This window comes from Rhincodon typus, chromosome 1, assembly GCF_021869965.1.
Source record: "Rhincodon typus isolate 14 chromosome 1, sRhiTyp1.1, whole genome shotgun sequence".
NCBI lineage: Eukaryota > Metazoa > Chordata > Chondrichthyes > Orectolobiformes > Rhincodontidae > Rhincodon > Rhincodon typus.
In genome coordinates this window covers 104,081,973-104,103,965 of record NC_063332.1, presented here as the reverse complement: position 1 = coordinate 104,103,965, position 21,993 = coordinate 104,081,973, and the positions used below count along the sequence as shown (strand labels likewise).

Here is a 21,993-nt window from a genome sequence, read left to right as displayed (position 1 = left end):
GTTTTTGTTTCAGAAATAACTTATTTCCAGCCCAAGCAACTCAGTGTAAGTCTTTATTCTTGCAGGATTTAGCTACCTTTGTGACCACACACTCAGGACAGCAAGATTCTATTTAGTCAAGAAGGGAACATTGACATCTGTGAGAAAAATAAGCCCAACGATGCACAGCGTTTGAGAACATTCTCATGCCCTTCAGTAAATAGGAATGCAACAGCCTCAAAACAATAACTATGGCTTACCATTGGACCCGGTGGGCCTTGTGAGCCAGTGGGTCCTGGGGGTCCTACAATCTGTATAAACAAACAACAGTTCTGTAAGGCAGGAATCAGCATTTGTTATATTAGGAATAAAATCTAAAAACAAACTGCATATTTTGTGTGTATTTACCCAATCACATCCAACAATAATGACAAAAAAAAAGTTAAATGGAGATCTTAATATGATAAAAGTTCCCAAAATGCATTCCAGACTGGGGAGTGGATGGGAGGGAAAGGACAGGATAGAATTGAATAAAGTGGCACAACAAATACTTGGTTGAAGTGTAAACTAGGGTTTTTGAAGGAGAATGAAGGGGACAAAGTAGCAGCTCAGAGGGCAGGGAATAAAGAGCTGCCTAAGGTGGAACAAAGGGACTGAAACAGTAAGTGAAGCGAAGAGTGTAAGCAAGGATTCAGCCTGAAGGCAGGTGCTGAGGTAGGATAGGATGAATGGAGCCTTTGGAGACATTTAAAGGTGAGGAGAAAGATCTTGGAAGTATTCCTAAAGCCTCTGAGTCAGTCTGTGGGATTGTGAAGATGAAGGTGATCGATTTGTCAGCTTTTCATTGTTCAAGGTAAAAGGCTGCAGCATTCTGGACAAACTTTGGAAAGTGGAAGCAACAAGACTGGTTAGAAAAGCATTGGAGCAGACAAACCTCCAGTTAATAAAGTACACTGCAGGTAGTGTGTTCAGGAAAGTGATATTATAAAGTTGTAGCAGATACAGAAAATCAGTGGAACAAGGCAGGGAGTATGCCATTGTGCACATACAAGAATTTAAATTTGAACGTAGCAGACAACAGTGGTAAAAGACAGCAAAGAAAAATGGACAAAAACATTATCAAGGAAGGTAAGTATGAGGTTAGGAACATTTATCAGGAATATTCTCCTGATTAGACTGCTGTAACCATTTAAAAATCTGTTTCAGTCAATCATCACTGAAACAATGATACATTGATAAAATAAATATGCTGTTAATTAATGTAGTATCCAAAACAGACTGGATGCACAAAACTGAAAACTAATGGTCTTCTTTATAAAGGATCACTTTCAAATTAACTTAAGCATGAAATTTAATCTAAACTTTACTTCATACCAGCCTTAATTTGGTGGGAAGGTTCCCATACTTTTATTTTAGAGGTTGGATTTAGGTTGATACAGTTCTGCCAAAGTCAATGAGGTGCTGGATCCTGAGGATTAGCTGCTGATTGATTCAAGCTAAGCGTTTTGAGCTCTGCTGTGGTACATTCTTCAACCAAATAAAAAGCTTTAATCTATTTCTTTATCTTTGTTTTTCTAACAATGGGTTTGGTGTGTGATTTGTTTCTTTTAAAAATATTGAGAAAATTACAATTTTTAAAATATCTGTTTGAGACATTCTCTTGAGTTTGGCACCTTCGTGCACTTGTTGAGGAGACTTTGCACCCCTATTATCTGGGGTGTGCTTTCACCACCTATGATCTGACTACATAATACCATGGCTAAAGGAAATAAAGAAGGTGAATGGTTGACCAACCGAGAGAGATGAAGCCAACTGCAAACCAATGGGATGGCTCTGATGAATGGTCAACATATATCTTTCAGGGAAATTTCGACAATTATATATCGCTCCTTGGAAAGTAAAAAGACTTGCCAAAATTCATCCCTGTTTGTGGATTAAAAGCCTACAGTCCCCCCGATGTTAGCTGGCAATAACCTCTCTTATGATAGGCAACATGTGGTCATTTCTGAAACTTGAAATGCTGTCTGACCGGACAGAATGGGAAGTCTGTCTGTCTCATGTGCTGTACTAGTTCAGCTGAGCTCATTTTGTGTTTTGTTCATTTGTTGTCACCAAAGTCTTAGTGGAACCATTGGTACCATCTTCCTACTTCTCTGGTTTTCTTCAAGTCTTTTCCAGTCCATTTCTCAATGTTATTGACCCATCTGATCATTCTTCTTCCTCTGCTGTATTTATACTCAATTTTTCCTTCACCTTTTACCAGGACAAGGCTATCAGTTCTTCATTTCCAATGTCTGTATTTGGTGATCTTTCTCCCTTTAACTGTACTTAGCAATCCTTTAGATTTATAAACTTCCATTGTTAATCTAACCTACTCAGTTGCTTGTTTCACTGACCTCTTCTTGTGCTCCAGGAATGGAAACCATTCTAATACAATTTATTAGACAATTTCTAGAAAGTAGAAGCAATCCATATTTTCAAAATCTAATTTGGGATACAGCAACCCCATTCTTTTAATGACTTTGCTATTATTCCAAAAATAAACTCAAATCAACATCTACAATTGTTTGAGTTACGAGAAGTTTTTGGACTGAATAGACTGAATAGAATAGAACAGAATAGACTAGACCCCTTTTGGACTGAATAGAGTCTTATCATATGTTATATGTTTCCAAGGAGCAATATAATGGTATATTATAAATCAATCCATTAGCATTTCCAGGTCAGATAAGCAGCAGCCTTTAATGCAATAGATGAATATTTAACAACGATAAACATATTTGTGCTCTTTTATGAAATTTCGTCCTAGGTTTCCAAAATCAATTCACATCAGCCAGGCCAAAAGTCCAAGCCAACAAAGGAAGGCAGTGTCAAGCTTGTGGGTTTGAAACAATAAGGGAGAGCAGCTGTAGCAAGCTCATATGGTTGGGGCTGCAACAGAAGGGAAAGAAACAAGTCCAGGGAGCTAATGAAAGTTGCAGCAGCAAAGCCAGAAGACCTGAGCAAGGAAACTGATATTATCAAAGAGACTAAAAAAGATTAACTTTTATTGAGGTTTTCATACACTTTGCTGTTTTAGGTGGTTTTCCTGCTCTTTGTGGATTGAATGGAGGATTTGTATGCTTTTGTAGCTACAATGGACAATTCCCATAAGAATTTCCATGTTAAACAAAAATTGCTCACTCCTTTAGATTACCCAATGCTCATCTGCTTTAAATGACTAGCTGCGGTAACTTCATCCACTGTGCTGCAATTTAGTTCGTAAAATTCTCACTCTTTCAGCCTGATATAGTGCCATTTAAAGTTTTCTTTTGTGCCACAAATATCTGTTTGCTCACTGGTTGAACTCAGACATGGGACCACTCCCAGAGACCATCAGACCTTTACCTCTGCCTTGGAGCTACAGATTTCTTCTGTCTCTGAATTTTTTTCTTCTACTCTTTGAAGGATTCTTCAGTGGTTTTTCTTTGAGATTCTCTGCCTTCGGCAATCAGCAGTCTCTGTTTTGTTTGCGGTCTTCTGGGTTTCCAGCATATTTGTCCTGTTGGGACTGATGCTGCTAAAGTAAATCTTCACATCTCACATTGATCACCATACTGCCATCTGCATCTTCTACTTCTGTGGATTCTTTAGGGGCATACATTGTTAAGTGTGTGTACATCTTTTAGTTTAATGAGAAGTGTTTTGTGGTGTAGACAAGAAATCCTTTATTGCTTGTCTGGAGCGAGTTACAGGTTATAAGAGTAGGCTATACATTTGTGCAAAGACTGTTGGGAGGATCTAGCCTTATGTCTGTTTTCCACTAGATTCGACTTTCGGAAACCATTCAAAACCCTCCTCGCCTTTCCTCTTTATCCACACAAGGCACTACAAATCTCTCACACCTCTCCACTTTCTCCAATAAAAGCAAAATTTTGTGGACGCAGCAGATCTGAATCAAAAAGTGAAAGTGGAAGAAGAGTCATTTTAGACTCAAAGTTAACTCTGTTTTTCTCTCTCTAAAGTCGCTGTCAGACCTGCTGAGTATTGTCAGCACTTTCTGTCTTCTTAGTCTTTCTCAGTGTTCTTGAAGAAGAGAACACAGAACTTGGCGAGAGGGAGGAATCCAGCTGAAGGTAGAGGGAAGGTTATAGAGGCTGACACCCTGTCCTGAAGAAGGGTAATACCTGAAATATTGACTTCTCCTTTCCTCCAGATGCTGTCGGGCTCGCTGTGTTCTTCCAGCTTCCTGTTTATCTATCTTGTCGTGTATACCCACTTGCTCCAATGCAAGGGAGGTCTTGTTCCAGCAGATGGCAGCAATGACCTGCTGTGACAGCCTGAGTCACTTCAGGCCCTGGTGCTTAAGACATATCATTCAGAGGCAATCCCATGTTTGTAGATCCTGTGTTTGAAATGTCATCACCTCCCAGCTGGATTTGGTGTCCATCCGCTCCCTCCTGTGTAGGAGGGCTGGCAGTAGGAAGGTGCTGGTAGTGCCTTCCAGCAGTTGACAATCAGCTCTGTCAAGCAGTCAAAGTAATCTTTGCAAGCAGAAGTACTTTGAACAGCAGTGTCTCAACGGCTATGGCTGGGGAACTTCAGTTTCAACGCCATTCGAACTGATTATTGAAGAAACTCTTCCTGCTATGAACCTATCTCGGTCATCCAGAATTGTTGCAGGTCTGTAAATAGCTTCCATAGCTGGAAAATCCAGGATTCAGGGCCAAAGGAACTTATAATTGACTCCCTCTGTATTGGGGAATTATTAGATGTGCATTGCTACCTAAACAACTTGCGATGAAGAATATCCATAGAATGCTACGTTCTCTAACATTAAGGCAGTAAAACAACATTTTCAACAATATGCACGAAAGGTTTTTCCTATTTTGCAATATGAAATAATCGTGAGGATGCCTCGTTTTGCAGAACTTACTGAAGCGCCTTTTGGACCAGATGGCCCATGGTCTCCTTTCTCTCCTTTCTCTCCCTTTTCTCCATTAACACCCTATCCAAACAAAAGTCAGGAGTTACAACCAAATTATGAATTAACACTTGATGAATTGAACTCTCTAAGTTAATCTCTTTTCAATCTGAAGAAAATTAGCTTTAAGTAATGATGGAAAATGTTGTATGGTATATGGAATCCTTAACATTTACCTAAAATTCTCAAACAAGCAAATAAGACCAATGTTTAATGTTTCATTCAATAATAGGACAGTGTCTGCAACTATTCAACTTTCTCTCAGTAATGAAATGTTAGCCTAGATTAAGTTCCAGACTGACACTTAGCTGAGAAGCCTTCTACCTGGGAGGCAAGATGCTACCAACTGAGCACAGCCGAACTATTGCATTTTAATTGTCTTTAATTTTCTAATCTAATGAGATACTGACTTTTATCACAGGTTGTTTAGAATATAAAAGCAGGGTAGTATGATTCCAGTTATATGGAATCTCTCATCAGTCTTGGTCACTACACTTCAGTAAAAATATACTGACTTTGTGGTGGCGAGTGGGGATTCACTCGGAAAATATGGGGAGGAAGGGTTATAGGAATGAGGTGAAACTGTAAATTTAGGCTTTGTTCCCTAGAAATTAGAAAATTAAGGATTGGTCAGACTTAGAAGGGATTTGATGACATAAATAGGAAATATCTCTTCCCGAACTCGAAACAGCAGAACATAGGGCACTGTATTTGAACTAAAATTAGAACCAAACTGGTTAAACTTGAGACTATAGAACTGTTCTTCATAAAAAATACAAAATACTCTGCTCATAAGGTCATAATAAAAAGCCAGCAAAGGCATTCAGAGGACAGGTTGACACTTCCGGAAGAAGTAAATGTATTTATGAATATGGAAAGGATTGAAGCATGTGGGCGTACTAGATAATTTCCTGCCTAACAAAATGTTGGAACAGACCTGAAGGACTTAATAAAGTCTTATTGTTATGTTTTGCCATGCTGATCATGTTAGTCTTCTTACCATAAATGCATTGATCAGTGAAGAACTTTGTATTGCATGAATTTTGCTAAATAACTGGCAATTCTGGTTTTAATTGTCTTTATTTGGCTAGTGAGCTTGAAGTGGCACCTGAATCTGATCCTTTCCTTAGCTGATGGGCACATTTCTACATTTTCCAGCTGTAGTGAAGACAGGGCTTATTTGTCAGGTAAGATAAAGGGTACTGAGGCCAACTGTAGCAATCCTACTGTTGGTTCACTGAGATCAACAAATTCAACACAAACCTGTGCTATGCATCATCTCTCTATGGCTCGAGTTTCATACAGTGTATGTAGCAAATGAATTATCAGGGAGATTATATGCTTCTATCTCAGTACAGAATATTTAAATCTGTTTGACAAAGTCCTCACAATAACTCTCACATTATTAAAAACACTCACAGGTAATCCAGGTAAACCAATGCTTCCTTTATCTCCTGCAACACCAGTGTCACCTTTTGAACCTTTAGGACCCTGAAAATAAACACGAGAATTTAATACGACAGGAAAAGATGCACCCGATTAAGTTTTTTCAAATACAAATGTTGGAAACAAATTAAAATCAGTAAGCATAAGATGATTTCAGTACCTGTCTTCCCTCAGCTCCAGGAAGCCCAGGATTACCCATGTCTCCCTGTTGTTTAGTACATGCAAAAAGAATTTCAAGTGAATGATTGATATACATTTATATTTTTAATCAAATTCCTATTAAAAAGCTAAATGCACATATTTCTGTTTCTCTCTCCCTGCTACTAAATACAGCAAACATTTTATTAACTGTCATTTAGGGGACCAGGAGTGTATCGGTTGATTAAGAGATCCACATAATCAATGTAAGAAAGGGGTCCTGCCAGAACGCGACAGTTGCATTCCATCGCAACATTGCGTTATGGAAATTCGCGCAATATAAGTAACGGGGCCTGTGGGCAAAGCGAGGTTAGGGGCAGATCTTCATCCAGTCTTCAGCACTGGCATCGTGCAGTCGCAAGGAATTAATTAATTCAATGGAAGTGAGACAATCAATAAAGCACCAGAGATAGTAGGAACTGCCGATGCTGGAGAATTAGAGATAACGAGGTGTTATAGCAAATACATAACAAATGTGAAGAAGGGTCTAGACCCGAAACGTCAGCTTTCCTGCTCCTCTGATGCTGCTTAGCCTGCTGTGTTCACCCAGCTCTACACCTTGTTATCTTAATAAAGCACCAGAGTTCAGTTTACAGCTAAAAGCATCGCAGTTTGAAGAAGCAGACAGTAATGAGCCCATTTGCAGATTCTTCATCACTGTAGCTGTAGATTTGCCTCTCACGCACCAACAACACATTGTACGTTCGCACCCAAACTTCAATGACACGCATCATCATCCAGTCATGATCACGAATAGCAAGCTCTCAGCCACATTCTGCTCCCGCCAGCACCATTAATCACCTATCAGCAGTAAGCCTGAACTTTCACTGACAGCATCCTTTCGACAGCAAAATAAAACCTATGGTCACCAACAGCATCCGGTTTCCAACAGAAACACAAGGACACCAGCAGTATCCAGCATTGCCTGGAATAATATCACCCAGTGCTCAACACCAACACCATTCAGCAGCATTAAACCCCAGCAACAAAAACCAGTCACTGAGAGTAATTATCCAATCTCCAGCAGCATCATTCATTCATTGGAGGAAATCCCAATCACCAACTTTACAAACACCAGCGATGACAAAGCCCAGTTAGAAACAATATCAAGCCACTTGCTAACAGCATCGCCCAGACGCCAACAACTAAATGCGTTCCTGGGTAAAACCATTTATCTGTCAGAAACATCAACAACACTTAGTCACTGACAATCACATCACTGGCTCACCAGCAGCATCTCCCAGTCACCAGCAAAACTATCCAATGTGCACTTACACCATGTTGTCACTAACAATATGAGCCTGTCACCATCCCTCATCGACTGGACATTGACGATCATTTATTTCATCCAGCTGTTTTCTTGTGATTGTTCTTTGAGAAACCTATTGCTTAATTTCGACTAAGGCTATTATTTTTATCAATCAGGCTGGTATTCCAATCGATCGTGAACTTGAAAGGCCGAAATTTGTTACATAACAGACAAATTATCTAGACTCGTGATCTTAATGTAACTTTTCAAAATAATGTAATACAGTTGTGTTTCCGCTTTATTGTTGCAGTTCCCTCACGCTAAACAGAGATCTTGTTATAGTCAACACAAAGTTCACATTTTACAATCCCGTTCCCCTATTTGTCAATCGCGTTATTGCCAATTTGCGTTGCTGGAACACGCGTTATAGGAGAACCCCCTGTAATACAAACATAATGCAGGAGGTATATCCAACACATTACACTTTATTTACAGTACTTTGTGAACTTAAACAATAAAGCAACTTTTCCTTAAATAAAACTTACTGACAGAGAGCTATCGCACTCGCACCCTCCACTGACTACTCAGTCATGCGGAGGTCGCGATAATACAGTAAACTTCTGGTATTTGAGGTACATTTTTTTTTGCCAGTTTATCGAGAGTGCCGATTAAAACAAAGTTCACTGTGAACCGAATGCTGAATACTCTATTCTGAAATTGGTTGTAAAGACATCATAGCCACACTTTCATCTTCACCTTCAATGCTGCAGTCTCCATCAAAATAATTACTATCCTCGCAGATCCACTGCAACGGCTCTCATCTTCACAGCACTGATTTTAAGGCACACAGACATGATTGAATGTTGCAAACACTATTCCATAATGATTCTGAAGTGCAAAGTCAACCCTTGGCTCCCTCTCTCTACTGCAAACTGCCTTCTTAAATCCTTTCTCATGTCTCTCCACCCTCTCCTCCAATAACAAGTCCATGGGCTCATGGGCTCACTGCTTTATCAGTTTCTTCTGCTACTTCCATCCCTTTCTCCTTAGCCTATTGGGCTGAACTTCCACTCAAGTTTTTCTTTCACCCGAACTTGGCGTCTTTTGCGAGCTTATCTCCTATCTCAACTCATGCCATTTCTGAACTCATCTTGAGATGAGATCCACCTCTTACTTCCTTGATCCTTTTCACATTAAAGTGCTGACCATTTAACTTCCCTCTCTGGCTCCCATGTCAGCTGATAGTATTAACTGTTCTCTCTTTTAAATCTACTGTCATCACCACTCTCCAAAAATAAATGCTTGACCCCTCTGTCAATACGAACGTGCCCCATCTCCGACCTTCCTTCCCTCTCCAAATCCTCGAGCTCTCAAACACTGCGTCATCTTTCCTGGAAGTCCATGTTTGAAGCTGAACCTTAGTGACAGTTATATATAACTTAGTGGGTGGAGCTATACAAACACTTTGTATTAACTCTTTCAGGGCAATTACCTTGTACAGCATCACCCTCAAGCTTTTCTGTGCTTGCTTAACATATTATACAATTGCTCAAACAAGTATATAAAGTACAGCATAAACCCTTCTCTCCCCGCCGCCCCCCCCCGCCCCGAGCCCCCAAGACTGTGACTTTATTACTTCATACGGATCTGAACGAGTAATTGAGGAAAAATGTTCAATTCTGACACATTGAAAGACTGGTGGGTCTTTTATTTCCTTACATCTTTTTGCTGTGTATATGTATGAATGTTGATATTAGACCATCATCATGGCCAGGAGATCTTTGAATTCTTTGAACCATGTGATGAAACAACAAATATTGAGGTGTGAGAAGTAATCGTCTCTTTTTGACCTTGTTGAAAAGTAGATTGAGAAACGAACATCTCCCAGAACATTGTCTTTTGGTTAACAAGGTTTCTTAGTTTTTAAGATGAATTCAGATCCTGAAGATTCTCTTGCAAATACAGCATAAGTGAACAGTTCTGCTAATCTTGTAAAGTCAATAATTGGAATATTCATTGGGAATATTAAAATGTTGTCAAACACCCATGTAGCTCATGTCAATTGTTGTATGTTTCTTTCTGTGTTCCGTTAGCATTCGCGTGATTTTCTTTTGTATAGTTGTTTTGTTGATGACATATTAAGTTGGTCAAAGGTTGATGTTTTGCTAGATGCTTTCTGGTGTTGGCATATTTTTTTGAAAATATTCAATTTTCTTGCGTAAGTGGCATTTATGTGACACAGCTGGACACTGCTTTGTTTGTTTGGCTTTTACTGCTCAGACAATGACTTGGACAGTAACTCCTAACATTAACAGATTTGGACGTTCTTTTTTGATTTGTTGTGTGCTTGTTTGGAGAGTTTCACCTTACAAAGTTGGTAAGTTCTCATGGTCTACTGCAGTAAATTTGTTTCACAGATTTTTCTGCAGCTATGCTGAATCTCAGCCTCTAACACAATCCGAATGATCTTTTCCAATGGAAGATATTCCTTTGATATTAAAAGATCTGAAAGAGATGGTTCAGAAATTTCATGACAATTCCCTCTCTAATTAGCATGAGTTGTAATGGTCCATACTCACAAGAGTCAGACAATGTAGAAGATCATTGATGAAGTTGTCAACAGGTACTGCTAGTAACTGTTTTCTTTTATAGAATCTTGCTCTTTCCAGCATATGATTATTTCTTAAAGTAAAATAGTTGCTAAATACCTTTGAAACATTATTAAAGACATCAGTATTTTTTTAGAATCCCTACAGTGTGGAAACAGGCCCTTTGGCCCAACAAGTCCACACCAGCCCTCAGAGCATCCCACCCAGACCCAGCCCCCTATAACCCAACTGACCTACACATTCCTGAACACTATGGGCAACTTAGCATGGCCAATTGACCTAGCCTGCACATCTCTGGACTGCGGGAGGAAACCAGAGCACTTGGAGGAAACCGACACAGGGAGAACATACAAACTCTACACAGGCAGTCACCCAAGGCTGGAATTGAACCCAGGTCCCTGGCACTGTGATATAGCAGTGCTAACCACTGAGCCACCGCACCACCTATAAATAACATGATCTGCTATTTAGCCCACAGAATAAAGCAGTGTATTAAATTGTTCTGCTTGTGAATTAGTGTGTCAATCTGAAGCTATTCTATATCTCATGAAATGTTTCTTTCACACTGACCGGCTTAATTCTCTATCTGAAGAATCTGTGATCTTAAATAATAACTTTCTTTAATTCTTTGTTCAAATTAAATCGTTCATTCTAAATTTTGGAAAGCATTTAAAATTATTTAAATTCTGCTGTATCTTCAACATTTCTTCTTTATGTTTGAATTATGGTCATTTTGCGTTGGTCTCCACTAAGAAGATGAAAGTAATATCCTAGAACTGGCTGGCAATCAGGAATTGGAAAGTGGGGAGGAACTCAAGAAAATTACAATCACCAGGAAAGTAGTACATATCAAGTTGTGGGAACTTTGGGTTGACAAGTCCCTGTGTTCTGATGGTTCTCATTCTTGGCGCATAATTGGTATTGATAGTGAGACAGTTAATGTGTTAGTTTTAACGTTTCAAAATTCACCAAATTCAGGCAAGGTTCCATTAGATAGTAATGTAATTAATACAGCTGCTTATTCAAAAAAGAGGAGGGACTCAGAAAGCAGAAAATTAAAGGCAAATTAACTTACCATCTGTCACAGGGAAAATGTTAGAAGCTATTACTAAGGATGCCATGATGTGGAGGTGCCAGTGTTGGACTGGGGTGGACAAGGTCAGAAATCACATGACACCAGGTTTTAGTCCAACAGGTTTATTTGAAAACACAAGCTTTTGGAGCCTCAGTCCCTCTTTAGGTGTCAGTGAGGGAGGTAGACACAGAATATATAAGTAAAAGATCAAAGGTTCACACCTAAGATGCTGATAAATGTTTAATCAGTTAGAAGGTTTTAATTGATTAATATGTATATGTAAATCCTCAAATTCCTTTCAAGGCAGGGTCCTGAGAGAACTAAACATTTTATCAGTGTAAAGAAGGGGTGACATTTTAGGTCAGACAATGCATGCTGGGTGCGAGACCTTATTTAGAATCTCTGTGTTTTAGTTTGGAGTCAGACTGGTTTTATTTCTAAAGCCATGACAGGGGACTTCGATAAATCTAAGGTAATCAGGCAAAGTCAACATGGTTTCGTGAAAGGAAATCATATTCAACCAATTTATTTTCTGGTAGGCAAGATATTGGTTGTTAAATTTACTAATGACCTAAAGATAGGTAGAAGTCATACCGGAGCAAAACATTAACTCTTTTTCTCTCCACAGATGCTGCCAGACCTGCCAAGTTTCTTCAGCATTCTCTGCATTTATAAAAACCAAAAGAACTGTGGATGCTGGAAATCAGAAACAAAAACAGAAATCGCTTGAAAAGCTCAGCAGGTCTGGTAGCACCTGTGGAGAGAAAACAAGAGTTAATGTTTTGGGTCCAGTGATCCTTCCTCAAAACTGGTAGCAACTGGGAAAAATAGTTGTTTTTTTGTTGGTTGCGTTTTTCTCTGTTTATTTTAGGTAGAAGAGTTACACAAGGACGCTATAAAAAGATACAGACTGGTTAGGTGAGTGCGCAAACATTTAACAATGAAGTATGATGTGGGAAAATGTGAAATTGCCCTTTGTGGCAGGAAGAATAAAAAGAAACAATCTTTCTAAATGGTGAGAGATTAGAGAGCTCTAATATGAGTGCCTTCTGCAGGAATCACAAAAAATTAACTTGCAGGTACATCATGTAATGAGGAAAGCTAATAAAACGTTATCATTTATTGTGCGGGGTATTGAATACAAAAGTAGGGAGGTTACGTGAAACTGGGTACTGGTGAGATTGCATCTTGAATACTGTAATCCCTGACACTCCCGAATAGTTCAAATTGCACATGTGGAACATTCTGTGCATGCACATGTTGTGGACCACCCTGCCAGTAGAAAAGCAAATGGGGCCTCCAAGTCAGTACAATAATTATGAGCAAACGGGACAGACTGATGTCACTGGGTGTGGCACGCTCACATGTTACACATGCATACTGTCACCTGACAAAGGAGCAGCCTCCGAAAGCTTGTGATTTCAAATAAACCTGTTGGACTATAAACCTGGTGTCCTGTGACTTCTGACTTTGTCCACCTCAGTCCAACACTGGCACCTCCACATCATCACACATGCATACTGACAGCTCCTCAGGGAAATCAGCAGATATTCTCTACAGCTATACACGCACTGGTTAGACCAGTGTACAGTATTGATCTCATTATTTATAGAAGGACGTAAACATATGGAGGCAGTTCAGAGAAGCTTTACTAAAATAATATGTGGAATGGGTGGGTTGTCTAATGAGGAGGGTCTGGACAGAATGGGCTTGTATCCATTGACTTGATTGAAACATTCAAGATCCTGAGGGGACTTGATAGGGTGGATGTGGAAAAAGTGTTTCCTCTGGTGGTAGAATCTAGAACCAGGAGGCACTGTTTAAAAAATTAAGGCAGACATAAGGAGGAACTTTTTGTTTCATATTGTGGAATGTCTTTGTCACAATAAGGTGGTGGCAGTAACAGATGTACTCTTAATAAGCAAAGGGGCAAAAGTTTCTTGGGGATAGGCAGGAATGTGGAGCTAGAGTTACAATTGGAATAGTCATGATCCTGTTGAATGGCATGGACAGGCTCGAAGGACTGAATGGCCTACTTCTGCTTCTAGTTTGTATGTTCGCATGTAAAGTCCGGCGGAGAAAATCCAGCTTTAAAAATGTTTTAAATTACAATTAAACTTTAATAACTGACACAGCAAGATTAGTTTCCTTTAATTGTTAAATTGCAATTGTTTGTTGCTGTAATAAAGATGTAAACTTCTTCAAATTTTCTTTGAATGTTTTTCTCTGATATAAATTATTAAAGATTTTAAAACCATTAAAATGCAAAGGCATTCCGTCAATAAAGCTTTTAACTTCATTTCAATCATTTCAAGATTAAAAATTCTTTAAATTGACATTTCTTCCATTTAATATTTTTGTACAAAGAACTAATATGGAGGCTTGGCACTGTTTTATTCCTCTTGGTATGATTTCCACCTTTCTTAACAATATAGATCATTGTCAGATGCCATTCTGCTTCTTCACCAACCAAATTCACGCCCTTTTTAAATGATGAAAATGGTGTTGTGACACTTCTGCATGTTTAAATATTTTTGGTTGTACAACAACATTTAATTTCAACTCCAAAATGATTATTTTTTAATTAAAACTTGTTTTGCCTTTGGCTTTTATGTCTCAACTCTTGAACTTTTAAATAGCCTCCTTTGTGAAGAACTTTTCTGCAGCTTTTAATAATGATTCTCACTGTGGAGAAAACGCTTTTTTAATTAGGATAATGCGATTTGCCTATTTCAGCTTCCCAGACCTGAGCAGTAGCATTAAAATAAGCATTTTCACCCTTTTCTCTGAGGAACACAACTTATATCTGGAATCCATTGTTGGTACCTTCTTTTCCCTGGACTGCGATTCAGATTTATTTTCTTGTAGCTTCGGTGAGACTCTTTCTGGATCCTTAAGATTTTAAATATGATTTTCCCTGGTTCCTGCTGATTTAAGCTTTTAAAGTAAAACATCTTGCTGCTTTTCTAGTCCAGGCTGACTGACTCTATTTCAGCTGCTGTTGCAAGAGTTGAGTATTGTTTTTAAAGCTGATACTTTCTTAAAGAAGTCTTCACTATTTTAACAGCAGTGTTTAAATCTTCTTTCTTCTCTTCACACAGGTGCGATATCTTCACCTCAGACAACAGCATCCATTGCTGCAATTGTGTTGCAAGAGATGTCCATAGCTAGTACTTGGTTGTCCTTAGATCTTCTTTGGTTAGATATGCCGCCACCAATCTTTCTTGCAATAATAGCCTGTGAGGCTTATTGTATTAAGTGATTAAGGGTGAACCACTAATTTATCTTCTTGTCAGAAGAGGAACACAGTGTAGTTTATTATATATAAGTAAGAACCATAGAATCCCTCCAGTGTGGAAGCAGGTTATTTGGCCGTTCAACTCCACAACTGACCCATCCAAAGCCACCCCTCTACCCTATCCCTGATAACAAGTTGCATTAAGACTAGTTAACTACATTACAATTGGTAAGAGACACTGATATCTCCTGAGAAACTGATAGAACAGAACAACTACAACAGACAATGAGAACTGACTATCCCCTCCCAGAGACACTCACATATGTTTCAGTGGGTGGGGCTTTTTGAAGGCTTTGTATTAATCTTTTCAACTACTTTATACAACAGCCAGAACTTATTACCTATCATTAATGACCCTTGGTCAGGTAATGGGCAGCTGCTATTTCGAACCACTGCAATTCATCTGGTGTTGGTGCATGCACAATGCTTACAGGAAGAGATCCATTTTCAAACTGTTGGCAGCCTTTGACACAGCCAATCAAACCACTCTCCCTCAACACCTTGATACGATATTCAGCTGGGTGCGAAACCTGGTTTCTCTTAAATTTATCTAATCCAACCACTGCTTGTTCTCCACACTGTTACCTCTGGTGTTGCCCAGGAACTATCCTTGGCCTGCTCCTATGTTTCATCTACATCTTGCTCCCTGTCCGTGTCATCTGAAAACACTGACAATTTCCACATGTGCACCACCAACATAGAGCTTTACCTCACTGCAAATCTCTCAACCCCTCTAATGTCCTTAAATAGCCAGACCACCTGTCCAACATCCAGTATTGGATGGGCAGCAATTGCTCCAACTAAATACTAGCAAGACCCTTTTAACTCAACCTAGCTACTCACTCCCTTCTTCTCCCTAGTAACTCTTGCAACCCTGGCAAGACTGTTTGCAATTTGAGATAAGCTTCTGATTGCATACTTGTGTTACCACTAAGATGCCAATTCCCACCTTCAAACATCTCCTGCCTTTGCCTCTGCCTCAGCTCATCATCATATTTTTGTTTCTTGACTATATTGCTCCTGGCCAACCTCCCTGTACAATTCTCCTGTTATGATACCATTATTTCATTTTCTGCAAGTCAGAGTGATTTGGTTTGACTTGTGTAATGTAAGGTTTGCTTTTTATGGAAGACTCTTTATATCTTCAGCATCAGATATTGTGATAGTTCTGATAAAGAGTCCTACCTAAAATACTGATGTGTCTTTTGCGTTTGGCTCTTGACTGACCTACTGCGCGTGTGCACTGAAATGGGCTTATTTGTTTCACAAAAGACTTACTGACATATTACATCCAAGTAAACTGGCTTTATGTAAATAGTGATGCAATCAGTCAAAGAATGACTCTGCAAGCTTGCATCCAGTTTCTTAATGTTGCTCAACCATCTTCAGCTGCTTCATCAATGAGCTTCCCTCCATCATAAGGTCAGAAGTGAGGATGTTTGCCAGTGATTGCACAATGTCCGGCACCATTCACAACTCCTCAGATAGTGAAGTGGTCCATTTCAAGTGCGATAAGATCTGGACAATATCCAGGTTTGGGCTGACAAGTGGCAAGTGACATACGTGCCACACAAATGCCAGGCCATGACCATCACCAATAAGAAACAACCTAACCACCTCTCTTTGACATTTAACGGTGTTGTCATCACTGAATCCCACCCCACCCCCACCCCATTGACCAGAAACTTTACTGGACTCATCATATAAACACATTGGCTAAAAAAGCAGGTCAGAAGCTAGGAATACTGCAATGAGTAACCTGCTTACTCCCAAAAACTTGTCCATCATCTATAAGGCACAAGTCAGGAGTGTGATAAAATACTCCCTGCTTGCCTGGATGGGTGCAGCTCCATCAACATCAAAAAAGCTTGACACCATCCAGGACTAAGCAGCCCGCTTGATTGGCACTGCATCCACAAGCATCCATTCCCTCCACCACTGATGCTTAAAGCAGCCATGTGTACTATCTACAAATTGCACTGCAGAAATTCACTAAAGATCCTCAGACAGCGCCTTCCAAACCCATGAGCACCTCCATCTAGAAGGACAACCGCGGCGGAAACATGGGAACATTACTACCTGCGCATTTTCCTCCAAGCCACTCACCATTCTGACCTGGAAATATATTGCCATTCCTTCGCTGTCACTGAGTCACAATCCTGTAATTCCCTCCATGAGGACATTGTAGGTCGACCCACAGCAGTTCAAGAAGACAGTTCATTGTCATCTCCTCAAGGACAACTAGGGATGGGCAATAAATGCTGGCCAGCCAGTGACGCCCACATCCCATGAGTGAATGAAAAAAAAAAGAAACTTTGTACAAACCAGTTTTTGGAGAAATTCTGTACTGATATAATGGGAACCATGAAAACCTGTGCAAATATTCCATCTATACAAATTACACACTGGCTATGTGTAAATGAACACATAATACAAATCTGCTTCTTTTAAAAACAACAGCATTGACAGCAGGAAGCCAAGTTTCATCGCGCACCATCCTTTTCAATTTATGTCATTAAAATTAAACTATCCCCAGTGACTACTGAGAAAGCTCCCTGTTAATCATGGAAAAGAAATAAGATTTTCCTACCTTTGGTCCTGGCATTCCTGGAGATCCTTGAGGCCCTGGTGGTCCCTGATGACCCAGAAACAGAGAAGAATTACTTTTGCATGGAGAGAATTGAATATTTTTAATGCAAGATCAACATTCTTCCATAGATCATGCATTTTGCTTTCATAAGATCAAAAAATAATAGCTGAAATAAACATTACAATACAGAGCTGAGTGGGTACTGGGTAAAAATGTTTAGGGTAAAAGGCTTTAAACTAATAAAACACTGATGAAGCACAGTAAGCAATGAATAGTTATAGTAGTTCACTAATAAGGTGGATCAAAAAGCTTACATTAATCGCTGGTTATGTATGAAGTGGATATTTTTTTCACTCGACACAGTGCGTTAACACTGTTACTGATCTAGACTTCAGCATATTAGACAATTATTTACAGTAGTCTGATTTCATAATAATACAGCCATAAATCAAAACAGCACATGCAGTAACCCTCAGGAATCCATCTTGTTACCGTCACTGTTAAGGTGGTGATCCTCTGTTGAGAATGCCAAAATTAAAGAAAGAAAAAGTAAGGACAAACTGGTAACATTTTTAACTAATCTTATCTGTGATTTATTTCTGCAGTTGGTCATGCACCAAAATCCCACTACACATCGAATACATTCCTGAAAGCTGGTTAGTTGCTTTTATTTACACTAGGGGCTGACATTTCCTCGGAACTGCACTGTTCCCATAACTTAACCAAAAACCCCATCTGTGGATGTACACTTGGTTTCCGATTCAGCAACTCTGAGGAAAGTCCCGGTCCAACTATCTGCGCTTGCTACCCTTTGATTAGAGAAACAATTCTTGAATAGGTGCAACAAAACTTATGACCACACCTGAGTGAGTGTTTTTCGGAGGGACTCTTAGTATTTTGGAATAGATGTCAGCTAATTGTGAAGGCAGCATTGACTAAAAATGACCTAGAAACACCTTTCCTATTTGCTCATCAGTGGCATTCAAGGCTAACTCCCACAGGAGAATAGCATCACCTTTTCTTATATCAGACAGATAAGAGTGCTAAAGTCTTCAAATAAGAATCAACTTACTAAAAGATCTTAATTGTGGATTCCCTCCCATTAAGAGCAGCCTGTGACAGCTCAAACCCATTTATGGCGGTGACAGGAGGAGAGTTCTGTCCCATCTGCTTGGCCTTGATTCAAATCCAGAATTAAAAACAAAATGATGTTTCCCAAAGTCAATGTGATGATAAGATGGTAATTTTAGCATCATCACTTGAGCAATCATCTTGCAGAACAGATCACCCACTGCTTTAGAAACATGCCACTGAAATCAATGAAAATTGAAATTGGAGACTGATGGAGCTTCCAACAGATGGAGAATCTGCTCTGCCCATTCATTGTTCAAATCAAAGCAGAGGTGAGAATTATAACATTTAGTCTCATGATTATACATTCACCATTGATTATGCATTCAATAATATTCTTTCAATGTCGTCAATGCCGATTCCACAGGCAAAGGCCAACCAAGGCATCATTAGAGCTTCACCACAGATACTCCCACGGGATCATTTAGATTTGCAATAACTCTTGGTTATTACTGGATAACATTTCTAGGATAAAATGTACTTAGCATAAATTGTTTTATTACAATGCAACAGCCCACACAGATGGATAGAAGCCCTTCAGGTTGCCATGGTAACTGAGCCATTAAAAACACAATCCAAGGCCTTAAAACTAATGGGTAAAAGCTCTCAACTGTAATGTCATTTCTCAATAACAATATCTTAAAGTTAAGCAGCATTTGATTTATATATATATATCTAGCAATTTGTGTTCATTGTTGTGGTATGCAAATTCAAAGAGCTTGCTGTTCTTAACATCACATCTGGTACCTATATCGATCACTATGAAATAAGCTTACTGGAAAACAAAGCAAAGAATTTGCAATTGCATGATTATTCTTTAGCAAACAGTATATACAGACAGGAAAATAGATCTGCTCCGTATGATGAGACATGGAAATAATAGAAGCAGAAGATTATAGTCTTTCATGATCCCAATCTAATATTTGCATTCTGAGCTCAGTTTGCCCTTAAAGCTATATTAATCTAATAAAAGCTTTGAAGACCCTGAGATAAAAAGAACTTCTTATATCAACAGATGTTTCAGACCACAGAAACAAACAGAGCCAAGAAATAAAATTGAGATTAAAACAGAGATACAGCAGCTAAGATCGCACAATCTTGCTTTGCCGCCGTGAGTGCAGACCTCTGCCCCTGACCTATCGGAGAATCTGAGTTCAGAGTGGGGTCAGCTAATTAGCGCAATTCTGACCATCATCTTTACCAGGATGGGGACCCCCACGACATTGTTGGGGGCTGAGAGGGGATGGTGCAGGAACATAGAGCACTGACGAGGCCCTGGGAAGAAGGTGACATAGCTGCAACAAATGACCAGGATGGGGATATGGTAGAAACCGGGCACCTCTTTTCCAAGGCCAATCTCATTGGTGTTCCAATTCCAGAAAGTTGGATTAGGGCTGTGGAGAGCAGCCAGGAAAGTGGAGTTGAGACGATGATAAGATCAGGCATGATCATGTTAAATGGTGGAGTGGGTTCAAAGGGCTAAATTGCTTACTCCTGCTCCTAATTCACATGGTCCTAATGGATTTGCACCACAGCATTACTTAGCATTAATTGATTCTAAGTTACAAATTCACCCAGAGACTCCACTCACCTGGAGTGCTTGATGGATATTGCCGTTGTAGTCTATTATCTCAGTTACCCCTTGTTCTCCTTTCTGCCCAGGTGGCCCCTAAAAAAGCATCATGACAATTCGCATTGAATTCAGATCCGCACTTGGTAATCACCGACAACTGATCAAAGCATATCGAGAAACAAAACAAGACAACTCACTCTGGGTCCCATTGGCCCTGAATCCCCAGGGTCTCCACGGTCACCCTGGAAAACAGAAAAATTCAGTTACAGATCTGTGTTCACAAAACAGTGTCAGACAGGTTAAGGCTCATTTATTTCATTGTTGTGCAATTACAATTGCACAAAGGTCTGGATCAAAATGCTGAGAATGGCACTCTAATTATGACAGACAGAAATTTCACACCAGAAATAAGAAATGGGAGAGATTAGTTAGGAAAATCTGCACTGAGGATTTCACTTGATAAACCAAGAATGTGAATCACAGTGGGTTTCTATCTTTCAGTTTCACGGCATGCAAATATTTAGTCTGAAAACATAAACTTTTGGACATTCTCCGACTTCTGTCAGAATGAATTATCTTACAAGGTGATAGTGATGTAGTGGGAATGACACAAAACCCATCATCAGATAGATCCAGGCTAAATATTCTGAGGACGTGGGTTCAAATCTCACCATAGCCAAAGGCAAAATTTGAATGCAATAAATGTCTGGAAATAAAAGCTAGTCCAAAGGTGTGTTGAATCAGACTTTTTCTGACAATGTCATTGCATTGATTTTGTTGGAAGAATTTTTGCTGCAAGGTCTAGTGAGATTTCTTGCTGTATCTTAGCAAATGTGCATCATCTACTTACCATCCCATCCTTACTGTGACTCTCTCATTTGATTCTAGCTCTATCTTACCACAGCCATTCCCTGAACAACTCACTGCTCAGCAGATATCCACAAAAGGACTGGCTCCCTGGAAGTCCGCGACACCTCTAAAAGGCCTCTTCTGCCCATCAAACTGATATTGACTCCGCCCATCCTAGGCATTTTCCCCGTCCTCTTCCAGTTGCATTTCATATCTGGAGTTCTAACTCTCTGTACTCTGACATCCCTTTCTGCCATGTGGAGACCCAATACAATGAACTCTAACTCCAACTATCCTCCCTGATCCTAAATCCTAACATTATACTTTAATAACCACTCTGTTCCTGTATGCTCTGCTTGTGGAAGCCACATGGTGATCACTGCCAATAAATGCCCTCCAGTAGCCTATCATCCTTTCAATGCTGTGCCTATCCTTCTCCCCATATACCTTGGGACCCCTCCAAGACTGTCTGGGTCTCCACCTCAACACATGCCTCTGCTTACCTCACCCCAGTCAACAGTGATTTCCCTGCTGCCCCAATAGTCTCCTGCCCCTTTCACTCTCCTCATTGATCAATGAACAGGAACCCAGGACTGTATTCGCCCCAGACCTCTGATAGACTTTGACAACTTTCAAATCACTTCTATCTATATATCAAAAATAAAATCTTGGTAGTACAAAACTTAAACATTACTAAACAGTGACACAAATTCAACCAAAGTGCAATGTATGTCAAAGGGATGTATTGTCTCATATGTCACTCATTTGAATGTAGTTCTCCATCCCACTGACTGGTGAATTGGGTCAGACAGCATGTTGCTTTGACCATTCGCAGTGAGCAGTAAGCTGATCACGTTCTGCCAACCCATGTCTACAAACTTCAAAGTACCATGTCCATGTTAGATGCGGTTCTGCTTTTCTTCAACACTCACTAAATAATAAAAACTGAAAGAACTGCAGATGCTGTAAATCAGGAACAAAAACAGAAGTTGCTGGAAAAGCTCAGCAGGTCTGGCAGCATCTGTGAAGAAAA

The 21,993-nt window shown here is 39.7% G+C and overlaps 1 protein-coding gene across 1 annotated transcript in view; it reads right to left on the bottom strand.

The window, feature by feature from the left end:
- Window positions 1-21,993, bottom strand: part of LOC109917899 (collagen alpha-1(XXV) chain) — a 620,002-nt gene that overhangs the window by 44,199 nt on the left and 553,810 nt on the right. Inside the window, exons 18-25 of the mRNA XM_048603420.1 lie at window positions 20,309-20,353; window positions 20,130-20,207; window positions 17,900-17,923; window positions 17,408-17,452; window positions 6,549-6,593; window positions 6,362-6,433; window positions 4,895-4,966; window positions 240-290 (exon numbers count right to left, since the gene is read on the bottom strand). Coding sequence (XP_048459377.1) covers window positions 240-290; window positions 4,895-4,966; window positions 6,362-6,433; window positions 6,549-6,593; window positions 17,408-17,452; window positions 17,900-17,923; window positions 20,130-20,207; window positions 20,309-20,353 — 432 coding nt within the window. The remainder of the gene's footprint in view (window positions 1-239; window positions 291-4,894; window positions 4,967-6,361; window positions 6,434-6,548; window positions 6,594-17,407; window positions 17,453-17,899; window positions 17,924-20,129; window positions 20,208-20,308; window positions 20,354-21,993) is intronic.